Below are 22,009 nucleotides of genomic sequence, written 5' to 3'. Positions count from 1 at the left end.
TTTAGGATTTTTGCTTAGAAAACAATCAGCCCAGCTAACATCTCCTCATTCTTTGAGATTCAGCCTAGATGCCATCTTCCCAGGACTGAATCAGATGCTCCTCTTGTTAAATATATACATGATACACTGTAGTGCACAGTGGTCTCCTGGCACTTACCATGCAAAATTTTCATTGTGGTTTATCATGTTTCTTACAATGAGCTCCTCAAGAATTACTTGATAATGGTTAAAATTATTTCAACACCCAGAGATATCTACATTTCATTAACTAGAGAATACAAAAGTTTTTAATATGCAGGAGTGAGACTTTCAGAGATTTTAACAGGACAAACTATGTGACACCATGTAATATAACACAATGTAATCAAACAATACCACAGAGGCAAGACATTACTAGTAAGATTAGTCTGACATATTTTTTACTATGGTTATAATGTACTAAAAACACCTTTACAGTATTTTTTTTCATGGCACTTTACATTTTTATGTGTTCATATGATTATGGTTGGCCTTAGATTGTCTGTCCCTGGAGGGCATGAACTATTTCCATCAAAAGCATTCTGTGTACTCCTTATCACTCAGCTGTGCTAAACACAATGGAAATGTATTATCTTAATCACTTTAACAGTCAAATTTTCGTAATTCCTAATATTCCTTAAATTAAAAAATGATATCTATCACAATGTTCTTCTCGTTTCTAGTCAAAAAAGATATGCCCTTAGTCCAAAAGAAAGATGAGTTGCAATCATACACAAACGCTAAGTTTGCTTCCATGTAAAATAAGCAAAATTGGGCATATGTTTAAAAATTACATTTTATTTCAAAAATAAGGGCACTGTTACATATGCAAATCTTTTTTTTAAGATTATTGGAGTTCACCCTGAAAGTTGGTACCACCTAGATGAACATATTATTTCATTCCCAATGTTGGCTCATTCACCAAACTAGTATTTTTGAGTAGCACTATGTGTAGGGCATTGTATTAAATTAGAAGCTGAGGCTGCATTGGTGAATGAAACAGACATGGTGAGTGCTCTCTGTAAGTTCATAATCTAGCAAAGTAGACAAACCATAAACAAGTAAATGAACAAATAATTATAAATTTTGATAAGCATAATTAGGGAAATATAAAAGGTATTGTTATAAAGAATAATGGAGAGAATGTACTTAAGAAAGAGTAGTCAGAAAAGAGCTCTCTAAAGATTCAAATTTGAAGCTAAGCCAAAAGGATGAGAAACCAGCAATCATACAAAGCTTAAGTGTATCTGAGGGTCGGTGTGAAGATGAGCATTCTAAGCTCAATAACCATATTTCAGAATTAGCTTAACCTAATACAGCCCTCTGGGTTCTTAGATAAAATATGAATAAGACAAATCAGTAAATATAGATTTTAATCAAATAATAGAGTAAAAAATTTAACCCAGGCAAATCTATAGTCAATTACAAAGCAGTTTCCACAAGTCCCCTCAATTCATCTTTGACTATCAGTATCTTGCCAATTACCAATAACTTTACGTCAGTGTTACTTTCACTGTTATGTCTTAGTTATCAGACTCCTTAAGAGTGATATTTGCTGAGGAAACTATTTTCAAGTTGTTACCAACACTCTCCCCATCCCTAGTCTTCTAAACAAATAATGAAGTCACTTAAAAGCTCTCCAAGCATATTTTAACTTCCTAATAGACAAGGAAAAGACTCTCTCAATTTTTAGAAAATAAGAAAATTTCACCCAGCAATGCTATGATAATATTAAGGTTTAAAGAGTGCTATCTATATTAGTTAACAACAATAATTATTTACAGCACAACTACTTACAGCAGGATATTTAGTCTATAACAATCACAATCATTCAAAATAAGTGTTATTACTAAAATAGCATAGATGAGGAAACTCAGAGTTTAATAATATAAGCAAAACATTACCACTATTAATTAGTAAAGTAAGGCATCAAGTCAAAATACATGTGGTCCATCACACTTGCTTCCACTACCTCTTTCTTCATCGCACCATATAATTAGTTCTTTATCAGAATCTATTGTCAAAAGAAAGATGTTATTTAATTTCCCTTACTTTAAAATATAGAATATATATAAATTTATTGGGCACTTTCTCATAAAATGTAAATCAATTTTTTTGTTTGCTTGTTTTCTTATGTTAATCAACTTTTTAGAATGTATTTTGAATCCTTAAAAACTACAGTTTTTTATTTTTTTGGCAATGGCAAGAGTGGTTTACATATGCAATTTTTATTTTAAAATATTCATCATTCAATTGGTAGTTTTTAAAAGTATTAGAGTAGGGAAGGCCATTCTAAGATCACAAGCCCAAACTCCATAAAACAAAAATACAATAAATGCAAATATATTTTTTAATCCTGACCAGTAAAATAGGCATAAACAAGGTCCTAAAACAAATAACATGTAAAAGGGCCTCTACAAATCACTAAAAATCACTAACAGAAAAGGGAATACAAATGGCTCTAACCAAAATTTTTTTGTTTAAAAAAGGCTCTCAAACTGTCTGACAAGAAAATTGCAAATAAGCCTGCTCTCAAACTCTCTGACAAGAAAATTGCAAATAAGCCTACAGTGGCACCTTTTTCGTTGAAATATTGGTAAAGATTACCACACACTGAGTTGGCAAAGTTGTGAGAAAGTCCCCTTAGTACATGTCACTTATACATACATCCTCTACAAAAGTAAATTTTGCGATATTTATTAACTTTAAAATATACTAACCCTTTGATCCAACAACTTTGTTTCTAGGAATCTGTCTCAAATACACATTCATACAAGTAGGAAATGTATGCACAAAGATATTTTTCACAGATACTACTGCGATAAATACTAAAAATTTCTAAACAAAATACTTAGAAAAAAGATTGAAAAAAATTAATTAGTAAAAAGACATTATAAATTTTACTGATGGACTGAATTAGCCAAATTAAAACTGCTACAGGAATACATGAAAGGATTTTTTAAAGTAATTACTGATCAGGGATCTACTAAGATTTTTAAATGCTTGCAAAATTATAGTACGTCGCTCACATGTAAAATGGTATTATTTGATGATGATACATTTCCTATATGGATGTTCAGCTAGACTTTGATTAAATTACTAATAATTAGGTATAATTTTAAATTATTCAAGCTCCTAAGATGAGAGATTACAGTAATAGTCTCAGTTTTAAATACTCAGTTGTCTTATTAAAAATATCTCAAGCATCAATCTTTTAATACATGCATATTTACTTATAAATTATATGCATCTAAGTATTGTCCATCTATATATTAAATATTAACAAGGTTCAAATTCATTATTTTCTCCACTTTGCCTGAATACTTAACACGAACACTGAAACTCATAGATCATGCAAAAATATTTTTATCTAACCATTGCAGTATCTTCAGACATCAAACATATTTTTTAACATAATTGTTAAAAGGCAGCAGACACGCATTTAAATTTCAGGGTTTTTTTCTCTCTACTCTTAGAATACATGTTAACACCCAATGTAATGAGCAACAGTAAAAAGAAACAAAGGATAGTAATGACCAAGTAAGTGGACCCTAAAACTTTATGGGAAATAGTAATCATTGAAGAAGGTTAGTATTATTTTTCTTGTATATTTGTTATTTAATACCCAATATTGATAATATGTTATTTAACAAACTGTCAAATTCTTCAAAATGATTTGTCTCTCATTACAATAATTCTATTATAAAGTCTATTCATTTCCTCGTATGCCTTGCCTATTCTTTCATTAAAAAAAAATTAAGAACATTTAAAACTAAATGTCCAAATATATTATGCTTTAACCTCCAAATAACTTTTTGTTAAAATAAATATAACAAGAATTCTGAAACCATGAAAGCCATTTTGAGATAAGACACCTTTCTAAGACTAGGTTAGGTAGCAATGCAAATAAATATTTAAAATAAATCTAAATATATATTTTTCATCAATGCAATTTTATAGATTGTATGGAAAATGTACTTAGAGAACATTTGTTCCTTTCTAAACTATGGAAATATGAATATATAAATATTATATGTATTTGAATAGTATGTAGGTTTACATACAGATATAATATATACATGTAGCTATCTGAAAAACTCTGTTACATCTTCTTCTTAATATAATGTTCATTTTGAATAATCCTAATTCAATACTTAAAAGTCCATTTATATTTCTATATTAAACAATAAATAGAACTGCAGTGAACTAGCCAATAAACACTAAGGTTTAGCATACTATGAAGAAATAAAAACACATTTTATATTTAAATATGTAAGTCATAGAAATAAAACTACATTTTATTGGAGCATCATTTTGGAGACATTTATTTTTTTCAATTATACTAAAAGGTATAAGTTCATATATTTAAATATCAAACTGCAAGTCATCAAAAGCTTGGCATTGTTAGTATACAAAATAAAGTTAAGCAAAGTAAGAAGTATGCCCAAAAAAGCTTCTAAAAATAATGCTTTATTCTTCTATTAGTTGGAGAAAACTGCTTAAGTCTCTTAATTTCTTCACATCCCTCCTTCACAGGAGGCTGTTAATAAATAACATTCCCAAATAAGTATTCAACCCCAGAAACTAGCTTTCACGTAGAAACTATTAATTTCAGTTATTATGTCAGGAACATATTTGCTGTTTTAGTCCCTCAACATTTTGTGAGAAATAGTATCTTTAGATTTATGAATATTTGATGTTTGTCACCATAAATTATTTAAAGTAGTATTTTTCATTAAAATATGAAAATATATACCGATTGACAACGAAACTTGTTCCTTTGTAAGTACATGAAATACTAAATTCAACAACATGTTTTAAAAATTTACCTGAGTAGAAGAGTGTATTGGTTCCTTCATAGAGGAACTCCACACTTTCACTTGTATATTTCTGTGGAGAATATGGGAAACATATACTTGACAAAACGCAAAAGAACATCCCACCTTTGGTATATACACTGTGTAAGTTAATCTCTCAGTGAGTAACTCATTTCAAGTAAAAAGAAAAAAGCCAAGCTGGGAAAACATAAAAAAGGTTACACGTCTTCTAAACAACCTCTTTCATGAAGTAACTGAGAAATCAAATAACCACAAAACATTTAAAAGCAAGTCTTGTAGAAACAAATCTCTTTGCTAGACTAACCAGAAAAGGAGTCTCAGAGCTAAAGATAACCCTGTCTGGACAGTTCCCTGGTGCTGAAGTTGCAGAGCCAGTAAACGGATGCCTGGGTGCTGTTTTCACTCCTCCCACCCTCGGAAAAAACCGGGCTGCCAAGACTGTGAGCATGAATAGTAGAACTTCACAAGGCAGGGAGCATCCCAAACTGCAGTGATGGTAGGAACTGGAGTCTCTTCAGGATTAAACAGATTTACTAGTTGCAAACAGGAAGAGCAGCAGAGTGCAGGGTGTTAGCACTCGCCAAGGGGGAGGGGCTGGAAGATGGCGGCGGCCGCACACCCACCCGAGACGCGACAGAGCTTGGGCGCCTCGCCCACGCCGCCGCCTGCTGCCCGCAACCACCGTGGGCAGCCCTGCTCTGTCCCGCGTTGCTGGCAGAGCGGCTCCGCGGAGACGGAACCACGGGTCCCCGGCGGCGTCCGCATCCCCGGCCGGAGCGCCTTCGCCCGGGTCCGGCCAGGGAGCACCTGTGCACGGCCATATTGGATTCCGTGCCCCAGTCACTGCCTCCGCGCTCAGGCGGCGGGAAAGGAAAGGAGACGCGCAGAGCCTGGGTTCAGCCCCAGTCCCGCTGGGGCCCCAGAGCCAAGCTGACCAGCGGGAAAACCCGGAAAGGCGCCGGGGAAAATCACACCGCCCTAAGGCTCGCCCCCCTCACCTCAGCCGGCCTCGGCGCCCTCCCTCCCCGACACACACCCCCCGCTCTCAGACACCCAGCAAACAGCCCGGGCGGCCGGCGCTGGCCGCAGCCCTCGTGGCCCGGGCGCCGCCGGCGGGAGGGAGGGCGGTGATCCCGGGCGCGCAGGCGGCCGCAGGGCAGCGGCCGAGGGGGCGGAGGGCAGGGAGAGAGGCGGGAATATGGAGCCAGATCCTTACCTGAGTACGGACTGCTCCTTCTCCTCTTCTTTCTTCTGTCTATCCATGACGGCCAGTATGATTTTCCTCTCCTCCTCCGTGAGGTGGCTGAGGTCAGGCATCTCGGGCTGCAGAGGCGGCTGAGAGGCCGCCGGGGTGGGAGCCGGGCGGCCCCGGGGCCCGACAGGAGCCGACATGTTTGGTGGAGCCGAACCACCCTAGGGAAGCGGTGAGGCAACTCCAGTGGCAGTGGCGGCACCGGCGCGGCGGCTGGGGCAGCCTCCAGCGCTGGGACAAATACATACAAATCAATGGCCTTCAATCCAAGGCGACAGCCCCCCTCCCCCAAGAAAGAGCAGGGGGAGGGGAGGGCGAGCGCGTGGGGAGGGAGGGCTGAGGAGTGCGCCTCGGAAAATGTTTCTTCTTCCCGGGGGCGGAAGGACTGTGAAGTGAGCGGTTCAAAGGAGAGGGGAGCCGGAGGCCGGGACGCGGAGTGAGCGGAGCGGTGGGGGAGGGTGGTGGAGTAAGGTGGCGGGGACAGCTAAGGGTGGGGTGACTGGAGGGAGCAGGCGGGAGGGCGGCAGGCGGACTGGGACGCGAGTGTGTCCGGCCGCGGCGGGGGTCGGGAGCGCGCGCGCCGCCTCGGAGGGGAAGGGTGCGTGCGAACCAGCCCCCCGGGAAGTCGCTTCGAGCCTCCGGGTACCGCCGGCCCGAGAGGCACCCAGGCGGGAGCGGAGAGGGTCGTGAGGAAGCGGGGACGGTTTCCCAGAGAAGCAGCTCAGCCGTCCCGCCGGGTGACGCGTCACTGGGCTCCCGCGCGCCACGGAGGGAGGACTCCTCCAGGCACGCCCGGAAGAGGGCCGTGGGGCCGGAGACCCCACGCCAGCTAAAGTAGAGAAGCAAAAGCGGAGAAGGAATGACAGGGGCTAGCAGCGGAGAGTCCCGGGGCCAGGGCCCATCGGGTGCCAACGCCCGGGTCCAGGCGAGCTCCGACGTGCAGCGGGGTCGGGCGCCGGCCCCTCCTCATCACGCGCCAGCCTAGGGTCGCTCAGCCGCCGCCGCCGCCGCCCCTTGGGTCCATGGAGTCGGCGCGGAGGGCCCGCGCTCCCTGCGCCGCCGCCGCTCAGTGCCGCCGCGCGCACCTCCTCCACCCCTCCGCCTCCCGGGCTCTTCCCGAGGGGCCGCGTCACCTCCTCGCAGCCTAGGCCGGGGCACCCCACAGGCGGCAGCCGCCCCTCCCCGAGCGCGACCTCCGGGCTGGGGCCCGGGCCAGGCGGGGAGGGAGGAGAGACTGAGCGTGAAGGGGGCGGGGGGCGCCGGAGTTCTAGAGGACGGAAGTGTGGGGAATGCGTGCGTGTGAGGGGGCGCCTGAGGTGTCGGGAGCAGAGAGAAGGGTGAGCCGGGGTGGGGTCAGGGGTGCCAGGTGTGGCTGGTGGGGAGGAGGTGAGGGCCCATAAGGGACCGGGAGGGGCGGGGAGCGTGAGGGTGGAGTCAGGGCTGGGGCTGAAGGCAGGTGCCGGGGAGGGGTCGCCCAGGTGTCAGGCCCTGAGGAGAAAGATGGAGCACGCGTGGTGGGAGGGCCCCCGAAGTGTCGGGGCGGGAAGGAGGGAGGACGTGAGTAGGGAAGAAGGGTCCCTAGGGTGTCAGGGGTGGGAGCCAGGAATGGGGGAGAGAGCTGGAGGCCCGCAAGGGGCGACAGCAGGGGAGAGACGTTACAGCGAGTGGGAAACGCAGGTGGTGTCGAAGGCGGGAACAAGGCGCCGGGCGCCGGGCTTGAGGAAGTTGTGGAAAACCGAGCTTGACGCGGAGAATATGCAGAGAGATCCTGAGGGGAGGACGCGGGGAGAAACGGGGAGAGTTAGGATTGGCTGGGAGGGTGCCAACCTGACGCGACCAGTAAAGGCTAGGAGGGTGAAAGGAGTTAGAATAGTCCCGAGAGAGGGGCTGGGCCGATGCTGAGGCCAAGGTTTCTTTCTGGCCGGCCCTTTTTGGCGCTCACCCTAGTCTAGAAAGAAGAGGCAGAGACGCGAAGAGATCGGGTTAGAGTCAGAGTCTGATTTTCGTAGCACGGAGATAGGTTCAATGAAAGAGGACAAAAAGGGAAGACAAGAAACCAGCGTTTGGAGAACGCAGGTGGCCACTGCCGTCCTTTGCGCTTCGCCGGGCTGGGCGCCGCCCTGAGAGCCCTCCCAGAGGGAGTGGGGCGGGGCGAGTGGCACGGGTCCGAGTGGACAGAGCTAGGCAGGCTCGCTGGCTCTTCCGGGCGCCCTGGACAAGCACTGCAGGTGACTGAGTTGGGGTGTGTGCGCACCCCACCCAGCCTTCCACACGTGTGCTGCTTAGTACCAGGTCAGATTGTGTGCTGATGAGTAACGTAAAGCCTTTGAGGTTTATATGACATTTACCTTCTTGGTGTGTAGTAAGCGCTCTCCCTCCTCTCTCTGTTCCCCAGGTACCATCTGACTAGCTCCCCATTTAAGAGAGCTGGGGATAGGCAAAGCAGCCCTGGAAGTCTCCTGTGATTTCTAAGCTTAAATGTCTATTTTTATTTTCTCCCATGCCTTGTAATTGGGAAGAGGGAAAAGTTTACTTAAGAGCTGTTTTTAAATTATTACTCACTTGTTTCAAACAACACTCTCATACTCCAGATAATTCCATTTTCATCTCTTTGGAGCTGAGCAAATCAGATCAAATTATATGAATCCCAGTTTATTTAATTTTGTTTTAGAGTTCAACAATTCTTATGAATTTCTAATCCAACCTCATCATCCTATGGGAAACAGAAGACCACCAAGAACAGCCAGCTGGTAAGTAGCAGGGCTGGAACTAGAACCTAGATATTTTTAATCCACTTTGAAACCATGCCAGTTTTCAACCCTAGCTGCACACTAAAATTACCTGGACCATTTTTTTTTTTTTTTTTTTTTTTTTGAGCCAGTCATCTGAGTTGAAGGTTCACTGGATCACTTTTTTAAAATACCACCTAGACCCACATAACAAATGAATCAGGTGTTGGGCCCTGGCTGTGGATATTGTTTGAAAGTTCCCCAAGTGACTAAGGTATAGCAAATGTTGAGAACTATACTATTTGCATCACAAAGTAGATAATGGAGAAGGAAAAAAAAAGTGTCAAACTAAGAAAAAAAAAAGTGACAACTAAAAACAACACTTAATGGATAACAGAATTTTTCTACCTGAAATTGAAATTGACTTTTACTATCCATATTTTCATACACAGTGACAGGTATCAGTAAATACATGTATCTTTGACTTTTACCTAGGAAACCCTAAGTGCTGCTAAAATACACTAACTGCTCCTTTAAAAGAGAGGAGAGCAGAACTAAAAATAATCAAAAGGAATGGCTATAACAGTCTACCTTATTCAACTATTTCTGTGCCAGATTTGAAAAAAACAAACACCACTTCCCACCCCCAGCCAACTATCAACCCAAGCAGAACCAGAAGCCAGAATATCACACTGCTAAGAGGTTTAAACTTTTTGAAGTTAAAATAGTTTAGTTATTTTAAGTCTATAAAACGTGAACTTCAAAGCTGTGGTACAAATTAGACAATTTTGGCTTCCTTTACAGTAGAGGGTCACCCCCTGGGCCCTGAACTGTTTTCTAGCAGTCATATGGTTAGCATGCTGAGTGCCTGAGGCTGTGTCTCCCTGCACCCCCACCCATGCCTCACCTGCCAGGAGACAGTGCCAGCTCATGAAATACAATGGACATGAGCCAGTATCACTGGAACATCTGACTTCTTAACTGGAATGAAGCAGAAGTGAGTGGGGTTACTGTTACTGTGTTTCCTTTTTACAGTTTTTACCACGACTAGATGTGTTTTTCCTATTAAAAGGACTACTTCAGAGTGGAAGGAAGTCTTTTAAAATTATCTTTCACTATTATTCACACTCTTGCATGAACTAAAAATTTGTCAACAGTATTTATATATCACTACATAGAATATACATTATATAGAATTTTAAAATTGGCTTTAGCATAATAAATGAACTACTTTTCAAAGCACTTGCCCCAGTTTGATATATGATTGCTAGGATCAGAACTAAAGAAAGTAAAATGTATTCACAAGATTTCTGTCTTTTGTTCTTTCTACAATATGGATCTTAGAGGTGTTTTGTTTGTTCTGGCACAGTGTTTTACTTAAAATCTTCATCACATATGACTTTATCCTTTACAGCATTAACTTCTACTTTGGCATGTCCCTCAGTGTATGAACACATTTAAAGTTGAGTCGAAACTGCAATATTCTTGTTTAACTTTATAAGTAACAGCTGCCTTCATCATTGAATTTTCAAGATCCTGACAGGCTATAAACTAATCCCAAAATGCATGTCCTGGCCAGGCCCTGTGGTTTACACCAGTAATCCCAGTACTCTAGAAGGCCAAGGCAAAAGGATCTCTTGAGCCCAGGAGTTCAAGGATACACTGAGCTAAGTAAGATTGCTCCACTGCACTTCAGCCTGAGTGACAGGGTGAGACTCTGTCTTAAAAAAACAGCTGGCCAGCACAGTGGCTCACATCTGCAATCCCAGCACTTTGGGAGTCCGAGGCAGGTGAATCACCTGAGGTCGGCAGTTTGAGACTAGCCTGACCAACATGGTGAAATCCCATCTCTACTAAAATACAAAAATTAGCCGGGAAGGATGGCAGGCGCCTGTAATCTCAGCTTCCTGGGAGGCTGAGGCAGGAGAATTGCTTGAACCTGGGAGGCAGAGGTTGCAGTAAGCCAAGATCGTGCCATTGCACTCCAGACTGAGCGACAATGTGAGACTCCCTCTCAAAAAAATAAACAAATATAAATAAAAAACAAACAGGCTAGGCGCAGTGGCTCATGCCTGGAATCCCAGCACATTGGGAAGCCGAAAGGGTGGATCACATGAGGACAGGAGTTTGAGACCAGCCTAACCAATACGGTAATAAACTAGTCTCTACTAAAAATACAAAAAATTAGCCAGGCCTGGTGACAGATGCCTGTAATCCCAGCCACTTGGGAAGTTGAGGCAGAAGAATCACTTGAGCATGGGAAGCAGAGGTTGCAGTGTGTGGAGATCAGGCCACTGCACTGCAGCCTAGGTGACAGAGCAAGACTCCGTCTCAAAAAATAAAACAAAAAGCAAACAAAAAAACTGCAAGTCCTTTCTGCAGTTCCTATAGGCCCTTGAAGCCTATGAGTCTGTGGACTTTCATTTTTACATATGCATAAGGGCTACTTGTAATCTAGTAAATAAGTATTAGGAGGTATATCTAAAGGCACAAACTAAAATACTTACCTCACTAGAATTTACTGAAAGAACCTAGTACTCCACTACAAAAGCTGGTTGTTTCACAATGCTCAAAATCATTGCAGTACCCCTTAATGCATGCAGATATATTTAGATGGTTGGCATTTCTATAGTTTCTCATAACAGGTCTCCCTGCTTCTATGCTTGCAGCTCTATAGTCTCAACACCGCACAAAGAGGAAACCTCCTAAAACATTAGATCAAAACACTCTGCTGATCAAAATCCCAAGGTGGCTCCCCATTTTATTCACAAGAGTTCCTTAAATGGCTTACAAGTCCCACATGATCACTGACTTCATCTCCTAGTATTTTTGTTTGTTTGTTTATGTGTGTGTGTTTTCTCAAGATGGAGTTTTGTTCTGTCACCCAGACTGGAGTGCAATGGTGCGATCTCGCCTCACTGCAACCTCTGCCTCCCTGGTTCAAACAATTCTCTGCCTCAGCCTCCCAAGTAGCTGGGATACAGACACCTGCCACCATGCCCAGCTAATTTTTGTATTTTTAGTAGAGATGCAGTTTCACTATGTTGCCCAGGCTGGTCTTGAACTCCTGACTTTGTGATTCACCCGCCTCGGCCTCCCAAAGTGCTGGGATCATAGGTGTGAGCCACTGCGCCTGGCCCCATCTCCTAGTACTTTTTAGGCTTTCCTCGAGCTGTTCCCTGTGCCTAGAATACCCTTCACTAAGATACTCACTTGGCTAAATCTGTTGTCCTCAATTTTTTGCTCAGTTGTTCTCCTATTTAATACTCCTACTTGCCCCACACCCTTCCTGGTCATTATGGTGATCTTCTTTACCTTACCCTACTTTTTCTTTTTCCCACAGCACCTACTACTCTCTCTGACAACTGTATTTTTACCCAAAGTTAAATATATACCCATTTATTATATTTATCATCTACTTCCTCATACTTGAATATAAGCACAAGGGCAAAGTATGAATTTTATTAATGTATCCCAAACACTTACAACAATACATGGCACATAGTAGGTATTCCAGCAAATATTTGTTCAATGAATTTCTGGGAAGAGGATTTGACATTATTATATTGGTCTGAGTTGGGAAACAAAAGGAAAAAAGCATTCTCAAAAGAGGGAAAAGCAGTGTGAATAAGATCTAAAGTCTTTGCCAAGGTGTACAGATTCCTTTAGGATTCAGTTGCTGTCTACCTCTCTAGCCTTGCTTCCAACACAGCCTACAAACACATCTTCCTTTTCAGCCATGACAATCTACTTGCACTTCACTCAGTGTGTGAATTTTCTCATCTCTGTGACTTTCTATTCCCTCAGCTTAGATCACTTTTTCTGCTTCCTCTCTCATAACTTTCTTAATTAACTTCTTTATCCTCACCATATACTCATCCCTCCCTCTCCTCTTCTTCCACCTCTTTTCCCTAGACTGTTATACCAATGTACCTACTGTGCTCATAGATAGCACTTGTCACAGTATGTTGTACCCATTTATTTCCTTGTCTGTCTCCTTGACTGAACCATGAATTCTTTAAGATCAAGAAATGTGCCTTTAACTTCAGTTTCCCCAGGGTTTATCAGAGTGTCTCATACATTATAGAGACTCAATAAATATAAACTGAAAAAATATATGAGCAGTAGCATGATAATGTGAAAATTACAGTTGTTAGCATATGAAGAAAGGGAGGCAAGCAGTTGTAGCAAAAGATAAAGTTGGAGAAATTGGTCATAGTAAGATTATGCTACAATCTTATATGCTGTGCTGAAGAATTTGAATTTATATTATTAGACAGTGGAGGTTTTTAATGAGAACTGACATGATCAGCTTTGATTTTCAGGAGGATATCCTGCTCAGTTGTTCATCCGTGTCTAAAATGCCGACTAGTAGAATTGTTCAGTGGACAGATACATAGCAGTTTGGGCCTGGAGACACAAACAACAGAATTTTTTGCTTCCTGCTTTCAGAATTTATTTTTGTAGCTATTTTGCTCAGTAGATTAAAACAGCATGATAATGAGGTCAAGGTCATGGTTTAAATCCCTAAGTGAGTCAGTCAGTACAGTGGCCACAGCTGACTATTAATCTTTGCCAGTTGTCAGGTGACAACATTTTATATTTCTTGACCAGGAATTGGGTGAGAGAATATGGCTGGTTCTTCCAAAGTTAATCACCATTATTGCAGAAGCAACTCAAAGTATGTGGCTGTTGGTTTCAGGACTATAATTTCATTTTAATGAAATTAATATTATATTAGTGATGACCAAAGAGCACAGCCTCAGAGAGAAACATACATTGTTTGTTCCTGGAAAAGAAGCTAGAGACTAGTAAAGTTTAATTATTGGGATTCAAAGCCAAAAAGTAATGAAAAACCTAATGGATGTTAGTGTAGGTAAGCATTATTAATTACTTTTTGTGTATTTAGCAATGCAGAAGTTTATTTATCATTATGTGATAAAACCCATAGAACTATTCCTATTAAAAGTGCTTGGGAACATAACAATCATATTTTTTTCTTTGAGACGGAGTCCCACTATGTCGCCCACCTCAGATTTCCAAGTAGCTGGGATTACAGGTGTCCACCACAATGCCTGGCTAATTTCTGTATTTTTAGTACAGACAGGGTTTCACCATTTTGACCAGGCTAGTCTCAAACTCCTGACCTCAAGTGATTCGCCCACCTCGGCATCAAAAAGTGCTGGGATTACAGGCATGAGCCACCACACCCAGCCTTCATCTTTCATTTATAGCATTATAAAGTTATTTCTATTTTTCCTTCCCTCCTAGCAATCAATAAGCACATCTGTAAAGCGAAACAGGATTATATTAAAGGTAGAGACGTAGCATAATTGATGTTACTATTTTCTTAATTATATCTTCATCCTATTTTTTATTTTAAGTTCTGAGGCAGAAATGCAGGTTTGTTACATAGGTAAACTTGTGTGATGAGGGTTTGCTTTACAGACTGTTTCATCACCCAGGTATTCAGTCTAGTATCCATTAGTTATTTTTCCTGATCCTCTCCCTCCTCCCACTCTCCACTGTTCAATAGGCTCTAGTGTGTGTTGTTCCCCTGTATGTGTCCATGTGTTCTTATCATTTAGCTCCCTTATAAGTGAGAACATGCAGTATTTGGTTTTCTGTTCCAGTGTTAGTTCCTAAGGATAGTGGCCCCCAGCTCCATCTATGTTCCTGTAAAAGACATAATCTCTTTCTTTTTTTGTGGCTACATAGTATTTCATGATGTATATGTACCCCTTTTTTTTTAATCCAGTCTACTATTGGTGAGCATTTAGGTTGATTCCATGTCATTATGACAGAGCAATTTCTGTTCCTTTCAGTATATACCCAGTAATGGGATTGCTGGATCAAACAGTATTTCTGTTTTTAGGTCTTTGAGGAATTGTCATGCTGTCTTCCACAATGGTGGAACTAATTTACACTCCACCAACAGTGTATAAACGTTTCTTTTTCTCAACAACTTCAGCAGCATCTGCTATTTTTTGACTTTTTAATGACAGTCATCCTGACTGGTGTGCGATGGCATCTTATTATGGTTTTGATTTGCATTTCTCTAATAATCGGTGACACTGAGCTTTTTTTTCATATGATTGTTAGCCACATGTACGTCTCTTTTTCAGAAATGTCTGTTCATGTCCTCTACCCACTTTTTAATGGGGTGCTTTGGATTTTTTAAAATAAATTTGTTAAAGTTCCTTATAGATGTTGAATATTAGACTTTCATAAGATGTATAGTCTGCAAAATTTTTCTCCCATTCTATAGGTTGTCTGTTCACTCTGTTGATAGTTTCTTTTGCTGTGAAGAAGCTCTTTTGTTTAATCAGATCCTGTTTGTCAATTTTTGCTTTTGCTGCAATTGCTTTTGGCATCTTCATCATGAAATCTTTGCCCATTCCTATCTGCAAGATGGTATTCCCTAGGTTGTGTTCTAGGGTTTTTATAGTTTTGAGTTTTACATTTAAGTCTTTAATATATCTTGAATTAATTTTTGTGTATGGCATAAGGAAGGGATCCAGTGTCAATCTTCTGCATATGGCTAGCCAGTTATCCCAGCACCATTTATTGAATAGAGTCCTTTCCCCATTGCATGCTTTTGTCAGGTTTTGTCAGGTACATGTGCGCCTTTATTTCTGGGTTATCTATTCTGTTCCACAGGCCTATGTGTCTGTTCCTGTACCAGTACTACAGGTATTGATCAACTTACGACCTATGCAACTTAACGACCATTCGACTTTATGAGCTAGCCAGGACTGCTCCACATCTGGCAGCGCAAACGTTGCCCAGCTGGGCATACAACAGTGCGGACCAGCTTCTGGCAGCACTACCATCTCTGCGTGCACCATTTCAACTGTTATCCCAGACTCAGTACAGCAATTTGTGTTTTGTGTCTTGGATATTTTTCATCAAACCCCTCCCAAGATGTCTGCTAAGAGGAAATTGTCTTTGTCTACTCCTCAGCCTGCCAAGAAGGAAAGAAAGGCCATCAATCTCGACACGAAAATGAAGGTAATTAAGCAGTACGAAGGAGGAAAGAAAGTGAATGTGATCACACATGATACGAAGTTATCACACTCGACTGTGTCGACGATTTTGAAAGATAAAGAAAGAATTCGTGAAGCTGTGAAAGGTTCTGCACCCATGCAATCAACAGTTATAACAAAGCAATGAAGCGGGCCCATCCACGAAATGGAGAAATTACTATATATTTGGATGGAAGATCAAATTCAAAAACGGACACCATTAAATCTTTTTACTGTGCAGATGAAGGTGAGAAGTCTATTTCAGACTCTGAAGGAGCGTGCTGGAGAAGACTACAGTCAAGAATTTGTAGCAAGCACTGGCTGATTCCAGAGATTCAAGAAAAGATTCCAAATGCATAGTGTTCAAGGGACTGGAGAAGCAGCAAGTGCAGATGAGGAAGGAGCACGTAAGTTTGTTGATAGTCTGGATTAATTAATTACAGATGAGGGATATCTAGCAGAACAGATTTTCAATGTTGATGAACTTACAAATGAAGAGCTAATCGAACTGGAAGAAGAAAGAGTGGCGGAAGAAGAAAGAAGAGAAGCAGAGAAAGAAGAGGAGGAGCCAGAAAGTTCACCACTAAGGGATTATCAGACAGTTTATCTTTACTGAATAAATTTCTTATACATTTCGAAGCAATGGACCCAAACATCGAACGATTTGCAAGGATTGAACAGATGGCACACGATGTGTTTCGTCCATATCGTGAAATTTATGAAGAAAAAAAGAAACATACAATTCAGACAAAGCTCATCATGTTTATGAAAAAGCCAACTCTGGTAACCCCAACTGCTGCCTCAGATGACGACACCAACAATCCTCAGCCAAGCACCAGCGGCCAATAAAATGTTTCGTACATGTTTATATATTTTGATATGCTTTGCAATTGGGAAAATGTTTCCTATGGTATTTTTTACACCTGTATTTTGTATTTTTGTATGCACCTGTATTTTGTAATTTTGTATGTCTTGCAAATATTAAACCACTTGTTCTGGTAATGCAGTGTTTTACTTAAACCTGGAATGTAAAAATAAGAAACAAAATGGTGCAGAGATGATACAAATGGCATAAAATGAACAAAGAAAATTATGATATATAACAATGAAAATTATGATAAAATATGACTTAAAAGATTTTTATAACATCATTTCACAGTACTGTACATATAGCCTACTCAACTTACAACCAAATCGTGTTACAACTGGTCTGTTGGAACCAATCATGGTCATAAATCGAGCACTAGCTGTATGCTGTTTTGATTACTGTAGCCCCATAGTATAAAGTTGGGTGTAGTGTTTTGCCTCCAGCTTTGTTCTTTTTGCTTAGGATTGCCTGGCTAGTTGGGCTCTTTTTTGGTTCCATGTGGATTTTAAAATCGTTTGTTTTTTGTTGTTGTTGTTGGGCTCTTTTTTGGTTCCATATGGATTTTAAAATTGTTTGTTTGTTGTTGTTGTTGTTGTTGCTTTTTTTTTTTAGTTCTGTGAAGAATGTTATTGGTAGTTTAATAGGAATAGCATTGAATCTAAACTGCCTTGGGCAGTATGGCCATTTTAACAATACTGATTCGTCCTATCCATGAGCATGGAATGTTTTCCCATTTGTTAGTATCATCTCTGATTTCTTTTAGCAGTGTTTTGTAGTTCACTCTGTAGAGATCTTTCACCTCCCTGGTTAGCTGTATTCCTAGATATTTCATTCTTTTTGTGGCAATTGTGAATGAGACTATTGTTAGTATATAGGAATGCTAGTGATTTTTGCACATTGGTTTCTGTATTCTGAGACTTTGCTGAAGTTGTTTATCAGTTTAAGGAGCTTTTGGGCCAAGAGTATGGGGTTTTCTTGGTATGGGATCATGTCATCTGCAAAAAGGGATAGTCTGACTTTCTTCCACCCTTTATTTCTTTTTCTTGCCTGACTGCCCTGGCCAGGACTTCCAATAGTATGTTGAATAGGAGTGGTCTTGTCTTGTGCCAGTTTTCAAGGGGAATGTTTCCAGCTTTTGCCTGTTCTGTATGATGTTGGTGGTGGGTTTGTCATAGATGATTCTTACTACTTTGAGGTATGTTCCTTCAATACTTAGTTGATTGAGAGTTTTTAATATAAAAGGGTGCTGAATTTTGCCAAAAGCCTTTTCTACATCTATTGAAATAATCATGTGGTTTTTGTCTTTAGTTCTGTTTATGTGATTAATCACATTTATTGATTTGCACTGTGTTGAACCAACGTTGCACCTCAAGGATGAAGCCTACTTGATTGTGGTGGATAAGCCTGTTGTACATCTTTATCTTAATTACCACTCTGACTGCTTACAGAAGTAAATAAAAGTGAACTTTATGATATCAGAAATAAATTTAAAACTCATAATGAACAAATGGATGTAGATATTAAATATTGATTAAACAACAACAGCTGTTAATATCAAAGAAAATAGTCAACCAGATATTGTATGCTTCCTGTGCTTCCTGATAGAGGAACACGCCACCACCTGTGAAGCTGTCTTGCTAAAAACCAAAACAAAATCATCTGAAATTTAACATCTTCTAGTTTCACCTATCAATTTACAGGAAATAATGGAGACAGAGGAACATTGTAAACTGCACCAAGAGATTGTAGTCTGTGGAACACTTGAGAACATTCTACATGACAAAACCCAGTTTTTTCAGTGAACATATTGCAAGGGGGATATATAGTTTAAACAAGACTAAAAGACATCAACCAAGTGTGAGTAATCCACAAAATTTTATTTGGAACCTGAATTTTTTTTCTTTTGCTTTCTTTTCTTTTTTTAGAAACAAGGTCTTCCTCTGTCATCCAAGCTGGAGTGCAGTGGCCCAGGCATAGCTCACTGCATCACTTGGCTCAGCTGCATCACTTGAGGACCTTGGCTCAAATGGTCCTCTTTGCCTTAGGCTCCTGAGCAGCTAGGACCACAAGCAGGTACCACCACACCTGGCTAATTTTAAATTTTTTTTTTTGCAGAGACAGGGTTTCACTGTGTTGCCCAGGCCATTCTTTAACTCCTGATCTCAAGTGATTCTCCTGCCTCGGCCTCCCACTGTGCCTGGTCTATGAACTCTGATTTTTTTAAAAAGACTGGAAAAAACTTTTATAAAAGAGTTGGAAATTTGGACAGTGGGTATTTGAGGATAGTGGGGAATTATTGTTAGTTTTAGGATAATAAAGGTATTGTGATGATATTAAAAATAAGAAATTCTTAGTGATAAATACTGAAATACTTCCAAATAATACTTTCGAAATAATTCGAAATGATGTGATATCTGAGATTTGCTTCACAATAATATGACTTAACAGGATTGGCAATGGAGGATAAGAAAAATATCTGCACAGTAAAGTTTTCACGAAGAGGGTGAGTCTTCTAGCTTCCTTTCTGGTTCCCTTTCATTAAACTAGAACATCAGCCAAATCAGATAACCCTTTATCAAGCATTCATTATTTGACACATACTGTGTTTAGTTCTTTCACTTGTTTTTTTAAACTTCTCATCCTATGAAAAATTAGTATCATTTTATTATACAGGCAAGAAAACTGAGCCTCAGAGAGGTTAAATGATGTGACCTAAGGAAGTGACTGAAATTCAAGGCTAGTTTTCAAATCTAGGTCTCCTGGTTCCCTGTCCAGTATTCACTCCACTATATGCATTTGCTTCATATGATTGTATGCATATATTTTGTTTACCTGACTAAAATCTGAGCACACTTTTATTGTAGTGACTGACATATAACAGACATCATAAAGTAGTTATATTTAGCCCAACATGCTCTCTAATAACTATCATACTTAAAATGTGAAAATACAAGTATAGCAGAAGCTGATTTTTAATTAAGGTGACCATATGTTCCACTTTGTCTGACACTATCTCAGTTTTCCCAAGACAGTCTTTATTTAACCTGTTGATCAGGTATGATTATTAATTACAACTCCTTTCACTCCCCACAGTATCCCAGTTTGCACTTCACATTACAGTGTTGCTAAATTTAGCATAACATGAATTAGATTCAGATGTGTAATATGTAATGGGTATAGAAAATCTTTAAAATCTAGAAAATATGTTCCTAAAGCAAAGGTATATGTCATGACCATCCTGTAATTGTAATACTACATGTAGCCATTTAATAAATGTTGGTTGAAATTAAGTTACTGAATTCCCCACTAGAAAAGAATAAAGCACTCTGATTAGGTTATATTCTCCCCAGAGAAAGATTTTGACTCAGCTGGAATTCAGAAATAACTATTAATAATAGGAATACCAATTCTAATAAAGATTCATGGCCAAAAAAAAAGGGTCAAACTACCCAGGGATTTGTAAGACAAGCATTATAACTGATATAGAAGCAATCAACATTGGCCTGATACCCAGTGCAAGAAGATAATGTCATAGCAAGCTTCCCAACAGGAAGAAAAAGTAGTCACTGTTTATTTAAATGCATATAGGAAGTAACTGTAGAAGTCTGGGGCAAAACCTGGGAAATTAGGAAAAGACTGCAATCCAAGATTTCCTATAAAATTGCAGCTTTCTGAAACAAAAGGTGGGTTTATCTTCCACAGTGTGACGGGCTGCTGTATACTTCAAATGTCTTCTTCTGCCTACAAGGATTGATTTAATCTTATCTAGATAGTGCCTGATCCAACTGCTTTTCTCAGTGTCCTTTAGTCTGCCAGACACTGTGAAATTCAAGAAACCTCATCCTAGATCTGATGAAAGGAGATGCAAAGCTTACTATCAGCTGTATACTGATGGTACTGCATCCCTAATTACTTCACTATCTTTCTGATTAGCATCATATAACACTAAAGTGAAAGGGAGATAGAAAAAAGCCCTGTCATTTCCCAGAAGGGAAAGGTAAAGAAAGGATTAGCAGGAGAAATCAAGAATAACCCAACTTTATTAGAGTCTTTATCTTACTAGTGGAGAGAAAATTGGTTCATCCCAATACAAGAGAAAGAAAAGTAAGTTTATCATGTTTATTAGCTGCATATTTTATGGGGTGCCTAGTATATATCAAGAAAATGTTACCATGCCAATAATTTTGGAAAAGTCATTCAACTTTGAAGGCTTCAGTTGTCCTCTTATAAAATAAAAATCCTCTATAAAGCGATCGGTAAGTTGTTTGTTTGTTTGTTTGTTTTTCAAGACGGAGTCTCACTCTGTCACCAGTCTGGAGTGCAGTGGTGTGACCTCGGCTCACTGCAACCTCTGCCTCTTGGGTTCAAGTGCTTCTCATGCCTCAGCCTCCCGAGTAGCTGGGATTACAGGCACACACCGCCACTGCACCCAGCTAGTTTTTGTATTTTTGATACAGACTGGGTTTCACCATGTTGGCCAGGATGGTCTCAACCTCTTGACTTCCTGATCTGCCTGACTTGGCCTCCCAAAGTGCTGAGATTATAAGCGTAAGCCACTGTGTCTGGCCCAATAAGATTTTTTATTCCTTTCAAATGTAATGATTCTATGAAATACTACAATTATTTAATATGTACTTCTGAAAGATATTATTCATCCAGCAAGCATGTACTGAGAACTACTAAGAACACAGCTATATAAGAAATAATGCCTGCTCTCAAAAAGAGACCCACAAATACTTAAATCTATTATGGTATGTGTTGTAAGAGTAGTATCTGTAAAAGTCTGTGGGAGTACAAAGAGGATGTATCTAATTCTTATGAAGAAATATAGAAAGAAAATTTTCAGTTAGGTCTTGACCTGGAAAAAGGAGTTATTTCGACAGAGGAACAAAGATGGATATATATAATTGCTAATTATTTTGTATGACTTGAAGTGTAGGTTTTAAGAGGCTCAGAAGAAGAACTTGCTGGAGATGAGGCTCAAAACTGAGCTGGACCAAATCATATAGAGCCTTGAAGATATGCTAAGGAGTCTGTACTCCATCCTGCAACAGTGCATCTTGGATCTGCATATTAATCACCTTTGTAGAACTTGTTAAAATGCAGATTCTGATCCAGTTAGTTAGAGGTGGAGGCTGAGATTCTGCATTTCTCATCAGCTCCAACTGATGCCTATCCTGCTAGTTGTGGGCCACATTTGAGTAGAGGAAGTGTATTCTACAGCGAGGAAGTGTTATGGTGAGATTGTTTTTAGGGAGTCATTCTATTAGGAAATGGGA

At 40.3% G+C, this 22,009-nt stretch overlaps 1 protein-coding gene and 1 long non-coding RNA gene across 36 annotated transcripts in view; one reads left to right on the top strand and one right to left on the bottom strand.

Moving 5' to 3' along the window:
• RIMS2 (regulating synaptic membrane exocytosis 2) overlaps nt 1-22,009 on the bottom strand; it is a 730,833-nt gene that overhangs the window by 663,852 nt on the left and 44,972 nt on the right. For 14 of the 35 annotated variants that reach the window (XM_074387012.1, XM_074387000.1, XM_074387003.1 and 11 more), the window contains exon 1: nt 6,073-6,599. The exons of 3 other annotated variants lie outside the window; for them this stretch is intronic. In XM_074387012.1, the coding sequence (XP_074243113.1) occupies nt 6,073-6,248 (176 nt within the window). In that variant the 5' untranslated portion in view covers nt 6,249-6,599. Of the gene's footprint in view, nt 1-6,072; nt 6,600-22,009 lie in introns of those variants that run through there. 18 more of the 35 variants (XM_074387035.1, XM_074387022.1, XM_074387021.1 and 15 more) reach the window with 11 other exon arrangements.
• On the top strand, nt 7,652-20,981 carry LOC141581471 (uncharacterized). Its single transcript, XR_012514124.1, has 2 exons — nt 7,652-8,858; nt 15,498-20,981. It is a non-coding gene; the product is annotated as an uncharacterized LOC141581471 (long non-coding RNA).

This window comes from Saimiri boliviensis, chromosome 15, assembly GCF_048565385.1.
Source record: "Saimiri boliviensis isolate mSaiBol1 chromosome 15, mSaiBol1.pri, whole genome shotgun sequence".
Classification (NCBI taxonomy): Eukaryota; Metazoa; Chordata; class Mammalia; order Primates; family Cebidae; genus Saimiri; species Saimiri boliviensis.
The sequence above is the reverse complement of the archived record's forward strand: the minus strand, read 5'-3'. Positions and strand labels throughout refer to the sequence as shown.